The following is a 15,798-nucleotide window of genomic DNA, read 5'->3' as shown; positions in this document are numbered from 1 at the left end:
TGGTCAACGGAGCGTTGACGAACGGGCGTTTTTACGACGGTGAACGAAAGCGGGCTAATTTTCATAGAGGCGACACGGCTCGAACTACTATTTACAGTGCATTTCTATTTGCTTTGTCGGAGAAAGTCGCCTGAGAGCACCTATACGCTAGTTGTTTTGCATCGTTCGGTGTTGCTCGATCAACTGAACCGAACAAAAGTGTCGAGGTATTTTTACGGCGAGCGACTTGCAATTAAAATTGCCTTGAAACGCGACGTTTCTATTTCGTTCAGGAAGTTGCTAGATCAACGTGTAAGCGTCTTTTTTTTCTTCCAAGTCAATGTGTTGCAAATGAAGAAAGTAGAATGCATTCATGCATACTTCCTTGGTCTATACTTAGCTACGTTGAAACTCTAATCCATGGGAATTTCTTTATAGAAATTTTTCCTTCGATTCCAAACGTAAGAACATCGTTTCATTTATTTATTAGCTAACCCGTCAAACCGGCTAACAGGCTAAACGGTAAGAGTTATCGAAAAAATTCTTGCGCCATTGTGTGTACTGAGTTGAAATCTCAACGAATGGTCGAAAAAAAATTTTTTTTTCCGCTCTGATCGGAAATGGCCGAAAAAAGGGTTAGCTCTAGACCGAATCTCGCTCTGGTTCACGTTAGCTTGTTTAATAAATAAAATTAATTTTCCGAACGAGTTCTATCAGTACACGAAAGGAACACGTGCAACAAGCTGTTATATCGACGGGCACACGTGTCGCCTGTTATAATATATCCACCAATCTGACGTGTACTTTGTTACGCGTCGAGTGCACGCAAATTTTACCGCTTTTAGCCGGTGTAGTAAATTTTCAACGAGATTGAGACTGATTTTCATCGCGACCTTCGAGATAATCATCGTTAGAGACGCTAATAGGAGTACGCGGATGAAAGATTAACAAGGAATTTTTTAACAAATGAATTTTGTAACAAACTCTATTACCTCTGTTGAATTTGAAAATTTTCACCACCTTCTGAAACGAAATCCTTGACTAAGAATGGATAGAAGGTGTATTCACGCGAAAACCTTGACCCGTTGAGCAACCATGAACGCTTCAAAGAGATCGATGCTCGATCCAAAGTGATCCATGAAATCGCTCAATCAAGGTTAGTTTGATCCATCGAAACCACGGTTCGAACATGTTCGTGCACGAACTTACGTAAACATTGTAACACCATCGAACAATCGGTAATTGCACGAAACAAGATTTAATTTCGACTATCCGCCAGAGTTTCGATGGACGGAACGATAACGTTTCTGTTCGGTTTCAAAGTTTCGTTCCGACCGTGAATCGAGGAGAAGAATTTTCTTTTCCATTCTTGGAATAATATTGGGAATGTTCCGAACGATCCTTTATAATTTCGCGATTTTTTCGTTGCCCGATTTAATGTACGACCGTCACGACCGCGATTCGTCGAGTCGCTAACGACTTCCTCTTGCTTTGTTCCTAATAACAATGTAATTATTACGCAAAAGGCAGAAACTCGGTGAAACTTTGCGTCGTCGATGGAGGTTTACACACGGTATACCATGGAAAAAGACAATCTTTTTATCTTAGAAAGTTATTCATCCTGTCGCGTACGAATTTGCACAACGGACAATAAAATTCTCTTTACGAGCTGCGCTCTTTTTCTTCACTTTCTGTTTCTGTTTTCTTCTTTCACCGTGCGATGAAGCAAACATATTTGGAAAGAAGAATAATATAGTTAAAATTATAGCTGTTTGTCTATATTTAAGGAACCTTCTGCTATCCTAATGATATTCAGATTTCGGAGTCCATTTTGTTGCAAGCAGGGGTGGTGTTTGGTCGATACTCCGAAGAGGGATTGGTTGGCAACGATCCAACCACCGAAGTAATTCACCCCTCGTGAATTTCTGTCGCGTACATTATCTTTCTCTTCCTTCTACGAATTCATTTTCCTTGTACTTTTCTTGCTAGCCATTTTAAAATGGCGTATAGTTGGACCTCGATTAACAAACTTGATTGCCTCCCGTCTTCAAGAGAAGAGCGATTTCTGATTTTTTTCTAGAAGAAAAAAACCAAGAGAAGAGCGAAAAATAGAAGATAAAAAAAATAGAAAAAAGTGCTCATTTGCATATTGCAAAATCGAGGAAATATTGTATATTCTTGTGCTTTAATCATTGCAAACTCGACTACATTTTTCCTCATTTCAATTCCATCAATTTCATAGATACAAGTTTAAAACACTTTAAAGGAAGATTCACACGGAAATTGTTACGTGGCTGATTGAAAACAGGTTTGGTTAAAACGTAAACTGGTTTTAATGAACATCCTTCGTCTGCTTTTATATTTATGGTCATCGCGAATGACAATCGCATATCCGACGATTTTATAAAATGAGAGAATAAGTGGCCATTAATTTATGCCGCAGGATTCTTGGTAGCCATTAACAAGGAAATAATGGACTCGATGCAAAAATAATATTCTTCGCAATGGCTGCCACCGTTGTGATGTTTTATAGAAGGGGACGAAACTTTCTGGTTGATCTAATATTTGAATGATAGAACGATCGAATGTTATCCTTGACGAAGGAACAATGAGTTAGTTCGTCGATCATGAATATGGTAGCGTTCATTGATAGAAGGCAACGGGCTCGTACGATGTCTTAAAGGCGCCCTTACACTTGCCCGGGTAGCGTGAATGGCCGACCGGAAACAACGAGTTATGACACTTGACATGGAGTCTTAAACGCTTAAATGTGGCCAAGCTACGTGATCGTATTGTGTTCACCATACGATGCAAACGTTTGCGTTCACATCCGAGAAACACGACCTGATTCTCCGTTGCTCTTTTAAGGGTCTCTTCGAATTTTATTTCTCCCTTTCATTTATGATCTCTTCGATGGGAAGATTTTGATTAGACCAACTTCGGTAATGATCGAAGCGTGAGAGAAAGTATGGATTCATTGAACGGATAGGGTGGAAATTTCACGGGCAATTGGCGCTCGAAGATGACACAGTTGAACGAACAAAGTGTCAACGTACACGGATAGGTGTTCATTGTCGTGGATCCATGGAATTTCATCCTGGATAATAAATTTCCTCCATGAACGATGCTTGTTTCTGATTTACGAGTTTCCAGTTCGCGAAGGAAAAAATCGATCGGTATCGAGAGAAATCTTGCTCGCTTCTCGTTTCGCTAGAACGTTTGTTGGGACGAACAGTATTTATGTCAAACAGCATTCTCGGCGAACTAGAATTGATGGTGATTCGGTTTGGGATTCCAGGGAACTCGTAATTTTCTTAGCAAGTTGCGCTGTTAACGAAGGATATATTGCCAGCTTTGTAAAGTAATCTTAACTCTCCACTAATTAAAATTAACGACAGATAATTAGAACGGGGGAATATTTTAATATCTCAATCGCAGATGATTTAAATCATTCGTGTTGAAATTTGTCAAATATTTGAATTAGTAAGAAAGAAGACAAAGTGTGTGTATATTAATAAACACGTTAAAAGTAAAAGCATGCGAGATTTCAAGGATAAACACCGTTTCAGCTGCTATACATCCGTGCTCGAATGATTTCGAAACGAATCCCTTACGCGTGTTATTCAGTCGAAAGACCTTTGCGAAGACCTCGACGAGAAATATATTCATTCTTTTATGTTGATTCTTCTCACCTGCGACGTCACTTTACTCCCACGCGATCGTTTCTCTCTTTCCGTCACACGATATTTGAATTATGTGTAATATTTTTATAGGACGATGGAATTCTTTTCTTTTATTATAATATAGAAGAGAAAAATATTTTCACTTTTTCAGGAATTATATTCAGTAAACCTTATCTTGATATTTTAAGATTGTTATCAGATAACGATTCGAGGCAGAGAGGATCGACTGAAATTTCGATTCTTCTTTTTATTCAGGTCGGGACGATTTCGACGGAGGGCTGGACTTCTCGCAATTGGAAGATTTCATTAACAGCGACAGCGAACAACCAGCCACGTGAGTATCTTTTCTTCTTAAATATAACTTAATTACCTCTAACAACAAACGGGTTAATAATAATATTTTAAGGTACAAGAATTTTAGAAATATTTTTCTATATTCCAAGTTTTAGATAATTAGTTCGTCTCAAGGCTTCCCGTGTAATAACAAACTTCCTAACGCGAATGAAATATTTTGCAAAAATTCGGAAAAGATTGTTGATGGAAACAATTAACGTTTCGAAGCGTCTGATGGCGTGACTCTATTAAATTCATCCTCAAACATTAAGTATAATTACTAAAATCTGTGTTATTCCTTGCAAAAAATTGAAGCATCTAACTACGAAAATAAATTTCTGCATTTTCACACGGTTGCGTGAATAAACACTTATTTTAAAAACTAAATTAACTGAAAAATTCTGCTCCTTTTAGTGTCTCATAATAATCTAATAATCTGAAATTCATTATTATTTAATAAAAATGAATTCCAAACGTTTTTCTGAACGACGATGGTGTTTCAATTGTGTCTGGGAAGCCATCGTTGACGCCTACATCGTGAACACGCGTTCACAGCAAACACGATCCTGATTCCACGTTTGATTAATCCATCGAAGCACAGAGAAACTCGTCTGTATTGTGGACTGAATTTCATATAATTTTATAAAGAAAATAGGTAACATATTCGTGTGTCGTACCACGGAACAGACTACGTATTGTTAGCGAGGAACGGGTTGATAGCCGAGCGATTTTGCGAGTGCATTATACTCTTTCCATCGACCATACTTCGTGGAAAGCGTGCGTTGGAATAGCAGACAGAGATCGTGTGGTAGCGACCGCAGAGGTGTAATGATATAATGACAGAGACAGGCTGGACGGAATTGATGGAATCAGTGCTCGCCGCGTTAGGCCTAGTAATCCAACCTAACGCACTCGTCCCATTAAAGACCCCCGCCGCGTTGATCTCAGAAACAGATTTCATTCACGAATCAAACGAACGAGAGCTCTTCACCCTTGATTTCTGGTTAGGTCGTGGGGTTACCGCCAACTTCCCGCGACTTATCCCATTTTCTATTTCTTCTAATAAAATTTCTCTAAGTTTTTCACAGCTATCATAATGTGATACATTTTGTGGAGAGAATCAATTAATTTTCTTGAACGAGAGATCCTTTGGTAATCGCGAACTTGAATTGCCCGCAGCCTGGTGTCTATTCAATTCAGACGAACGAGTTTCTCGAAGTTACTGTAGCGTGATTTACTTTACACGTTCGTTAGCACCGTTTTGCAAGAAATCTAAGACCGTTTCGATCCGAAAGTAGACGTTGCTCAAGTTACTTTTTCACACGTATTAGCAGCTTTACAGCGTAATTAAATGTAATCGATTCGATTCAGCGTTTCGAAGAGAGGTTGAATGAAAAATTTTCAAGGAGTATATAAATAGAGATAAGAAAAATAAATTCTATGATAATTGATACTCGAAACAGCGACAAGATAATTGCGTGATTTACTATAATCGTTTCTATTATTCAACGTAAATACGGAAGTGGAGAATTGATGGAAACCCATAGGTGGAGAATCTAAAAATAAAATGTCTCATTAATGGCACAGAGTGATTATCCACTGTGTAATTGAATTAGATTCGATCTGGTAAACATCGGTACCGATTGATTCATTAAATACTTTGTTTTTTCCTTCGCGATTATCGTGAATGAACGAAGAAATAAAGGAATGCAGGTATTTTATAAATGCGCGTCAGTGGGTCAATGTCAGAGAAACCAGAAACGAGGATACATATATGCTTCTATTGTGATGCAAGTTTCGTAACAGAGCGCAAAAAAAAAAAGAAAAAACAACTCATTAATCAACTCGTCAATCAAGCAATATCGTTTGAAGAGAATCAGATCCGGCCCTGGGCCTAGGCAGAATAGGCGGTCACCTAGGGCTCCCCAAGGTCCAGGGCCCCCATAAGACGATTTTGTGTCTAAGAATGCAGGAAGAGTAATGCAAATGCAAATTTAAATTAGTTAATGTTAATTTTATAAATTTTATTTGAGGTGCTTTTTTTATGTCATATATGTGGAGCTCGCCTTGGACCCCCAAAATCTCAGGGTCGGCCCTAAGGAAAGTTGATTAATTATTTTTGGTTGATGATAATTGCAGATATTTCGCGGACACCCTTGCTCACAATGAAAACGGGGGTGGACCGACCAGCCATGGAGGCCGCGTCGAAGCGACAACCACTCAGCAACCGCTCTCTCGATTACCCTCGCCGATTGCTCAAAGTCATCCGGTCTCGAGTACCTGCACATCCGGTACCACGACCGTTCCAAACGGCGCCACTTACAAGGATCCACAATCGTACGTTCACCCGTAAGTCGATCTAACCGGAATCCAAATACGAAATTATCATGAGAATTAAAAAATTGAGAATTTCATTTTTTAGACACGCGTTACCGGAAAGTCCACCGGACAGCGGTAGCGAACCACCGTATTCGCCGCCAGGTCACAACGATACTCAACACGTGCACTCACCACGTAAGTTTACCAAACATTCCTCGTAAGATCGATCAATAACACGAAACTCTTAATCATAGTTTATAATTGAACTGGTACGTTTCAGATCAAAAGGTAGCTCTACAGGAAATGCTCCTCCACCATCAAGGCAATCAGGCGAATTATGCTCCAAATATGTTACCATCCTCGCCGAGAACCTTACCGTCGTCCACGGATCCGATGCTTCTAACGCATTCAGTTTTAACGTCGCATCTTGGACCAGGAACCCCGAATATTCAACCCCAACAACAGATAAACCAGAATCTCGTACCTCTACCGCATGAACATAGTCCTGGCAGTATAAATACCTTGTACTCTTCGTTGCAATCGGCGCCTAAGAAGAGAAAATTGAGCCAGGATGGACTTGTCCATGTAAAGCAGGTGCAACGAGTAAAATTCTTTAATCAATTACTTCTTAGAATAAAATGGATGATACTATCGATTGACCCTTTGATCGTGGATCGATGAAGAATTAAATTTAAGTTGACTCTGTTTCAAGGATCCACCATCGAAGGGTTAATAGTGAAACGAGCTAAATTTTAATTATTATTTACTTAAGTTTGATGGTCTATGCGTTTAGGAACCTGAACTGGGTACAGTGGAACACAGTTGTAGCAGCAGCAGCGCGGTCCTCGATGGCGACGAAGTCGCAGACAACAGTTACATCGATGCTAGCTACCAGTGCATCCGTTTCCATCCGTTTCAGCAGACTTCCTGGCACGTTCTTTGCGACCACAATCTGAAGGAACTTCCGGTGCCCCATTACCGGGTGGACGCGGACAAGGGATTCAATTTCAGTAACTCGGACGACGCGTTTGTCTGTCAGAAGAAAAATCATTTTCAGGTAAACGAAGAAATCTTGTAACTGACCTGGTTTAGAATCTATTCCCGTAGAAATTATCAAAGGTAACTTCTACATATTATTGAAGCCCGTAAAAGAACATAATGCTGTAATTGCGCTAAACACGGTGTTCCAGATTACTTGCCATGCTCAGCTTCAAGGAGAAGCTATATTCGTCAGAACCGGCGAAGGTCTGAAGAAAATAAGCAGCTTCCAGTTACACTTTTACGGCGTTAAAGTTGAATCTCCGACTCAAACGATCAGAGTCGAACAGAGTCAGAGCGACAGAAGCAAGAAACCGTTCCATCCGGTGACGTAAGTGTACAAATGAATGAAAAATAATATAAGAATAAACCATCAAGACAGTGTATCGTTCATTTTTTTTTTCGTTTCACATTTTACAATCGGTATACAATGAAAAATGATGTGCAAACCTTTCGGAACCTTTGGTGCGAAATTATTTGAATTCTAACGAAAGACACGAAAATCCTTGCTTCACACTAAAGTAGAGCTGCTTTCAGGGTGGAATTAGGCGGTGAACGTGTCACCAAGGTGACGGTTGGTCGTCTTCACTTCAGTGAAACGACCAGCAATAACATGAGGAAGAAAGGGAAACCGAATCCGGATCAGAGATATTTTCATTTGGTTGTTGGATTGCATGCTCATACCGCAGACCAAGCTAGCTATCAAGTGGTGGCTCATGCGTCAGAAAGAATAATCGTCAGGGTAATTATTTTCAATAATTTGACTCAATTTACCAAGTAATATTTTCCCAATAATTCCTAGAGGTATACACGAAAGTATGCATTTTATTTAGGCAAGTAATCCAGGACAATTCGAGTCGGAAGGCAGCGGTGTTGGCGCCGAAGGTGGTTGGCAAAGAGGATCAGCTCCAGACAGCGTTTATCATGCTGGACGAGTTGGAATTAACACAGACAGGCCTGACGAAGCTCTGGTAGTTCATGGCAACATGAAGGTGCTCATCTATTTTACCTGCGTTTCATAATACTTTATCCTACAAAGCAAGTTTACCTATCAAAATGCGTCCGTCACAGGTGACGGGTCATATTGTTCAACCCAGCGACGCACGAGCGAAGCAAAACGTACAGGAAATAGACACGCGCGAACAACTGCGAAACGTGCAGCAGTTGAGAGTTGTTCGTTACAGATACGCTCCAGAATTCGCTCAGCATTCGGGTCTAGGTATTAAACAGCAAGAGGATACAGGCGTCATTGCACAGGAAGTCCAACAAATACTACCGGAAGCTGTGCTCCCAGCGGGCGATATAGTTCTTCCAAATGGTCAAAGAATCGAGAACTTTTTGGTGGTGAACAAGGAGAGGATATTCATGGAAAATGTTGGTGCTGTGAAAGAATTATGTAAAGTAAGATAACTGTTCTTTTATCATAATCATTGTTCATTGTTTTTATTTAATATGTATCTTTCTAAAGGTATTTGGATATTCGTAGGTGACAGACAGCTTGGAAACTCGTATAGACCAGCTGGAACGAATAAATAAACGGTTAGCGAAGTTAAAGAGAGACGACAGTCTGAAAAGTTCGATCAGTACGATATCTAGCAAGACCACTGTACAGGGAAAGGGGAAGAAAAATGAACGAGAAGACGAGTTTCTTTGTAGCAATAAGTTCATCCAGATCGTCATTGTTATACTTATCCTGATCATGGCATTTTGGTAATTATATTCTTTCACGCGATGCTTCAATCGCTTCGACTTGATGCTAAAAATCTCAGTGTCAAAACGAATGGATTAAACTTATAATTTTCCTTCCATGAAAACCGCACTGTGAATGCTTGAATAAATAATTTAACTTTCAGCCTAGTTGCAATGGCGACGTTGTATTTCTTAGAGTATCAGAAACGTAGCAGCTTCGAGTGGCCGGCGGTAAGCAGCAATGGAATGTTGGCTATAAGACCAGCCCATCCATCGACAATATCGAGTACACCTAATTACGATCCAAGATACAACTCCTTATTGGATAGCACGTTGTCCTCCTTGTACACTAAACATGGATCGCACAGCAGAGGTTTAGACAGCAGTTTGTCGGTGAAAAGCAACGCGTTTTCCACCTCGGCTCCGCACACAAAGCAACAGTTTTACTCTCATGAAATAACTTGGTATCCCATCAGTCACTCGGGGCCACAACCGAAACTTGAAAAGAATAGGTTGGTGATAAATCTATTATATTTACACTTTCCTTTGATTTTATTTAATTTCACTTAACATTTCAGTGAATTTCCTGGAAACTGGTTGAGCAGAAATGGGGCTGGTGTTGTTCCCAGTAATGTGGATGAGAATGATCAGGGATCAGATGTGGAATCTTCATCTTTAAACAAAGGTCCCATACCTTTAGGTAGACCAGTAGATTGTCCCAGACATTTTAGCGAATTTGGAAACCCGTGTAAGGTAAACATTCTTCAAGTTTATCAAGTTTATTTATATCCTTTTGTTCCTTTTGTCTTTTCTACATTAGATTGAAATTGTATGTTTCAGGTGCATTGTTGCACCACCAAGATGCATCAGTTTGAGGAGCCACAACCTGATCATCCTCCGGAGAAGAAACCAATTTGTAAGTTTCATATTGTATTCTCATTTGATAAAATACTATTGTTTATGATAACAAAAATGGTGATTACCATTTTTAGCAGACCATATAGAACAGCCTTTGAACGTACACGAAGAGAAACGGAAGATAACCAAAGGCTTTCAGAATGGTATCAACCCGTCCGATCCTAGCACGCAGACACTTGTGAAAGAGGTGAGACATTAAATGTATATTTGGTTAGAAGTGTTCTGGAATAACATTGAAAACTATATTCCACATTGCAGAATAATTATAAACATTCTTATAAGAGGACGAGAAGAGAAACTAGCGGTGGAGATTGGGCGGAAGTAGCCAGCAATGCCGCAGGATCATTGCCGCCAGAACCTAAGCCACAATTGTGGATAGTGGCGGAGAACTTTAACACTTCGCTCGATCAAAAGTATTGCTCTGCATCCTCGCAGGATACGCCGAATAATATTACTTGTATCATTCCTTTGTCCAAGTACATGCCAGACGTTCGTCTCACGTTGCATTTCGTGTACGTGTAACAATTGTTTGCAGTATCCGCTTTAAGGATAATAATGTAAATGAAAATTTATTCCTAATTTTTCTTTTCCGTCTGCTTGTAGTGGAATGCCTTGGTACGGGCAAGTGGTGCAACAATGCACTTCGTCAACGAATCCTGGTATCGACGAATCTATGATATGCAGTCCAAAATACGCGATACAACAACAAACTGAGTTGAAAACTGATATTGAAAGTAATAATCAACGAGGAGATCAATCGTTTCCTCTTGACGTTGCTCATTATCTCAGGAAAACGTTGAGGTTTCGTGTGCCTACTGTACAGCCACAAGAGGTAATTTATAGTTTCTTCTTAAAGAATGTTAGGTAAATGTTAAGTATTAATAATAATTTCTTCTTTCTCTTACAGAATATTTGTAAGAATAAACACGGTGTCGATTATTCCGAATATACATTGCACTTTTATCGAGATTGTGACGAATGATTGATTTTTATAACATGACATAATCCAATGATATCCATGTTTCTATTCCAAAAAATGGAAGATTGTGAATTCAAGTACTGCAGGACCTTCTTGTGCCTTCGTAACGTACTCCATCTCTATTTTCTCCAATTATGAAATTATACACCATATATTTGGTAATATATGTATCGTCGAATAAATCTCAAACTATTTTATATGTTATTATAATGTATTGTGTAGCGTGACGATTTTAATGATCATTAGGAACGGATAGATCGTAGAGACTCAAAGATAGTATAACAGAATCTTAATGTAACAGAATCTTAAACTTTTACACTTCGTTGAAAAACACGAAGAAGTCGACAATTGATGATTATCAATCTTCGTAGCGTCAACTTTCTTCTTTTCACTGAAAATTGTGAAAGTAATATTTTGAACGATAGCAACATGTAAATATCATTTTTTAAAATCTGACCGCAACGCAATCAGTCTATCGGCTATTAAATTGTATCTTTTCAGTGGTTTCTACGTTATCTACAATCATGTACAGAATACTATTATTATTATCAAACAAATGAAGAAAATATTTGCACGTTATTGAACGCTGATCGAATAGAAGGATTGAAAGCATCACGTACACACACATGTGCACATATAAAGAGGGATGATCTAAAGCTTTGATTAAAGACGAAATGATGTACAAAGTAATATTAAATATTCATCGTGTTATATATGTTATGTACGTCGAATACGTAATGGTATCGATTTTTGTTTAAGAACTCGCTCTTCGTTTTACATGTCATTTAAATTCGTACATTTTTTTTCTAATTACTTTCATTCGAACGACGATAGGTGTTTGTAAAACACGGTATCATGGAGTTTCAAGTTCCTAAAAGGTATTGTATAATAATTGTCTATTTCGTACGATAGAATTAGTCGAAGAAATTTCATTTGCACATTTTCGATCGCGTAAGCGATTATATTAACACGTTGGCTGTCACAGGATATTAAGAATTGATTTACTATTTCTATAATCATTTTTTTTTTATTTATTCAATTAAATTAAATTGGTAGAGCTGATGACCCCAGTGGCAATCAACGCGTTAATTACATGCGAGTATGTAATTAATATTATTGTTGCTATCATCACTATTGTTGCTCGAAAATATATTTGAACCATTATTATCAATATGAATCCGAAATATGATTTCTATTCATGAGATTCTAAGTGCTGTTCTGTTAAACGCTTTAGTTTATATACTCGAAGAAGACATAATTTTTTAAATTAATTAGTACATCAGTAGATTATGCTGAAAGAGCTTGAGCTACAAAGGGATCTATGTATATACTTTCGCACAAGATAAATTGTCGTTAATCTTCTTCAGGAACTTCGACGATTATTCGTGTTTTATAAACCGAACTAAAAGATCTTTTTTCTTCATTATTTCAATTTATTATTTATGCGTAAGTATATACGATCAGCACGCCACTTCTGCCGTCCATACGTTTTCCATTACGCGAAGACATTTACGATAAGTTTTAAGCGAACATTTATCCAATCATGGGTATATATATATATATTTTTACAGAAAGTGCTGCGATTAACATGTAAAAAAGAATACAACGATATTGTACAGTAAAATGTAATTGAAATGCAACTACATTGCATTATACACTATTAAAACAATTAACGCGTTGATTGTCATAGGGGTCATTAGTAACAGACGCTACAAATTTATAAGTATAAAAATACTCTAAAGAAAATTTGATGTATTGTTAATATTATATTAATTATAAGATAGCACGTGGCAAGTGGAATACTCAAAAATAAGAATGATTTCACTTTTAAATGAAATTCATCAGGGATCCCCGATGACCTTTATGCCAATCAACGCGTTAACGAACAAGAATCTAAACTTTCGATTCGAAGTTTTAAGAGTGTTATTTAATGCCTTTTTACGTATTTCTATCTGTTCGAATACGTAATCACACAAATACACGAACAAATTCTTTTAACGATGACAAAAAGGTCACGCTGATGATTTTTGCAGCATCACCACGTATTAATGTTATTGTAATACGATTATAAATTATTATTATACATTATATATACATATATTTAAACACGCACGTGTACATGATATTACAGCAACATTAATGTTGAATCTATCGTCACTATTTCTTCTTTCCTATACAGACTCCAGATTCTGTATATTGAAAAATGATATTTGTATGATATATATTTAACTTAGGGTAGTATTCTTTCTTGAAAAAGATTCTCTATTGTAATACCGACATCTGTATATTTTTCATTTATCATTCGCATCGATCAAATTGTAATTCTTCGTTGTTTATTCTACGTTCAACCCCTTGTCTCATTTCTGAAATACTATTTTATATTTCAATCGAATTTTAATATAAATTTACAGACAATTGTTAGAGGAAAATTATGTACAATTATTTTAATTTTTAAAAATGATTAGGCAAGGGGTTTTGTTATTTGTTTTTATATTTTAATGTACCATAGCGTGGTTAAGAATGATTTATTATTTGCAAATTGAAAAAATGAGTGTCATAATGTTGAAAGAGAAAGAAAGAGCGTTTTATTTTTCGAGACATTCTGTTCTGAGGCGAAACAGAAGCTGTTTAACGTAGGTAGTATAATAATTTGAAATCCGATGCAATCACAGTAGAATTTGTACATAAAAGTTGAGTGTAGCAATGGGTAGTACCTCTTTGTACTACATCTCTTTTTTCGGTGAAACGTTGTTAGCTTTAAGCAATTAGCAATCATGTAATTATAAACAAGTCGTTGTACTAATATCAACGAGAGAGATTACTCGTAAAGACATTAATTTTAACGTGGTATCGTATGTATTATATTGCCCGATCAATGGTCATTCCATCTAGTATTAAACGTTTAGAACGATTATAGACGATTGTCTAAATATTTGAATATTTTGCGAGAAAAGGGTACATAGAAAAATTGCTGCTCGAGACAGTGACTTTTATCGAAGCCTCCGTTCCATCTATAAACTATTAATTTTTTCAAATAAAATAGAAACTTTCTGTCAGAGGCTTAATATTTCACGACCTCTTATTGTTAGAAAATTTTCGAATACTCGACAATTACTTTGATATAACTTAATATAGTAATTCTGAAAATATTGTAAATTAGCTTGCTTCAATGAAGAAGTTTATGAAAATTTAAGAAATGATTTACATAAATTGACCTAGTCTCATTCTACTGTTTTAATTAAATATTTCTCTTTTCTACTAACGTTAAAAACGCGACAATTTATCTTTGTTCACCTTGTCGAGCATCGAACAGTACTATTTATGTATATTTGAACAAAAACGCATGTAAATGTTATATTCACGTATTTATGAATGTATCGTTAAAATAAAAAAAGCATATATATATAAAGAATCTGTATTCGTAGGAAAATAAAGATACTGCTGCAGAATATACACAGTATTCTATAAAGTATTCTTTTTTTTTTAATGGGTGCCCGGAGCATCCGAGGGAGGCTGTTCCGATAATTAATTTATACGCAAAAAAATAATAAAATACGTCTCATATTGGCACGTGTAAAGGAATAAAATAATAAATAAAATTATGAATTTTACCCCTCTTATGCACTCGTAGAAAAATTCCAAAAATTAAGCATTAGATTGCAAAATGATAAATAACATCTTGATTTTGTAATATTTTATTTAAAAAACCCAAGCATTCTTCTTGCCAACAAAGGGAAAATATTACATGAAATATTATATCTTGATAAAAATATGAATAATCAAACGCAGAACCACGAAATTGTCTTCCGTTTCGAATGAGTAACAAGTGGCTAGTATCCAGGTGTCAGAAAACAGATTGTTAATCACGAATTTTGTGACTAACGTGAAAATTAGTGCCAAATCGTTTTCTCAACTGTTACGATAGAAATCTCGGAATCTCGATGGACAAATTGTTGCTCGAGTGTCGTTGACACTGTTTCGAATTTCTCTTACTCGCTTTCTGGCATTCTACCATCGAAAAGATTCCGTCGATGCACAATTGCCAATCCATTTTTCATTTTACAATCCGTGATTTCTAATTCAACACGCGATGAGTATCGAAATAATTAAAATTCTTCTCTATATAAAATAATTTTTAACAAAAAATACAACCGACTGAGGTGCGCTAAAGGGTGTAAAATAATTTATATTTCATTTATACCAATTCTCAACACTTATTAATAAAACCTATTTAATCTTTAAATAAAGTACAATCGTCTGAAGTACAACTATGGTAATCTTATAGTTCCTAGAAAAGGAACTTGTATAATTTCTGACTAATTACCTCCTTTTTTTCGAAGTCGGTTAAAAATAAAACAAAAAGGAAATCATAAGATATGGAATTTAGAAAGAATGAAGTTGTTTCATTCTTAATAAAAGAAAGAAATAGCGAAGATATTTGAAACAGAGACGAAAAAGAGGGTCGTTTATCCATAAGAACACATAATTTCTACTTTTCTTTTGATAGAAACTCGCTACATTGACCAACAAATATTTTTAATCTAATAATTTTCGAGAAGAATTTTTTTCGAGAACCTCCGGTGATAAATCGAATCTATTTTCAAAGCATCCATAATTCACTAGGATCATAGAAATATGCAAAGTATGTTAGACAATCGTGTTACATCGGATCGTAATTCATGCTTGAAATCTTTCTCCGAGCTATCTTTCTTTCAATCCCGCCTTTATTTATAATATTATTCGATGTTGGTCTTCGCGTTTGTCGTCGACTAACCATTGTTTCGTAATTTCGAGCTTGAAGACTTTGTAAGTTACTTCCTGGTTTCGTAATAATTGCCAACTATTGCTATTGTTTCGTCA

General features: G+C 36.7%; 1 protein-coding gene across 6 annotated transcripts in view; it reads left to right on the top strand.

Annotated features, from left to right (window-relative positions):
- The window catches only part of LOC114882992 (myelin regulatory factor-like protein), a 34,947-nt gene extending 20,537 nt beyond the window's left edge, over nucleotides 1–14,410 (top strand). The window contains exons 2-19 of one of the 6 annotated variants that reach the window (XR_003790508.2): nucleotides 3,918–3,996; nucleotides 6,135–6,344; nucleotides 6,418–6,509; nucleotides 6,595–6,917; nucleotides 7,108–7,371; nucleotides 7,505–7,683; nucleotides 7,878–8,094; nucleotides 8,186–8,344; nucleotides 8,424–8,753; nucleotides 8,839–9,062; nucleotides 9,206–9,553; nucleotides 9,620–9,794; nucleotides 9,882–9,957; nucleotides 10,034–10,146; nucleotides 10,218–10,471; nucleotides 10,563–10,791; nucleotides 10,867–11,369; nucleotides 11,440–14,410. Coding sequence is in view for 5 of the 6 variants with exons in the window: in XM_029200262.2 (XP_029056095.1) it covers nucleotides 3,918–3,996; nucleotides 6,135–6,344; nucleotides 6,418–6,509; nucleotides 6,595–6,917; nucleotides 7,108–7,371; nucleotides 7,505–7,683; nucleotides 7,878–8,094; nucleotides 8,186–8,344; nucleotides 8,424–8,753; nucleotides 8,839–9,062; nucleotides 9,206–9,553; nucleotides 9,620–9,794; nucleotides 9,882–9,957; nucleotides 10,034–10,146; nucleotides 10,218–10,471; nucleotides 10,563–10,791; nucleotides 10,867–10,941 (3,347 nt within the window). In the remaining variant the exon portion in view is untranslated. Of the gene's footprint in view, nucleotides 1–3,917; nucleotides 3,997–6,134; nucleotides 6,345–6,417; nucleotides 6,510–6,594; nucleotides 6,918–7,107; nucleotides 7,372–7,504; nucleotides 7,684–7,877; nucleotides 8,095–8,185; nucleotides 8,345–8,423; nucleotides 8,754–8,838; nucleotides 9,063–9,205; nucleotides 9,554–9,619; nucleotides 9,795–9,881; nucleotides 9,958–10,033; nucleotides 10,147–10,217; nucleotides 10,472–10,562; nucleotides 10,792–10,866 lie in introns of all 6 variants that reach the window. The other 5 variants (XM_029200266.2, XM_046289766.1, XM_029200262.2 and 2 more) reach the window with 5 other exon arrangements.
- Nucleotides 14,411–15,798: the final 1,388 nt, after the last annotated feature.

The sequence above is a fragment of the Osmia bicornis genome, chromosome 2 (assembly GCF_907164935.1).
Source record: "Osmia bicornis bicornis chromosome 2, iOsmBic2.1, whole genome shotgun sequence".
In the NCBI taxonomy this organism is placed as follows: Eukaryota; Metazoa; Arthropoda; class Insecta; order Hymenoptera; family Megachilidae; genus Osmia; species Osmia bicornis.
Note: the sequence above shows the minus strand (reverse complement) of the source record. Positions and strands in the feature narration are given on the sequence as shown.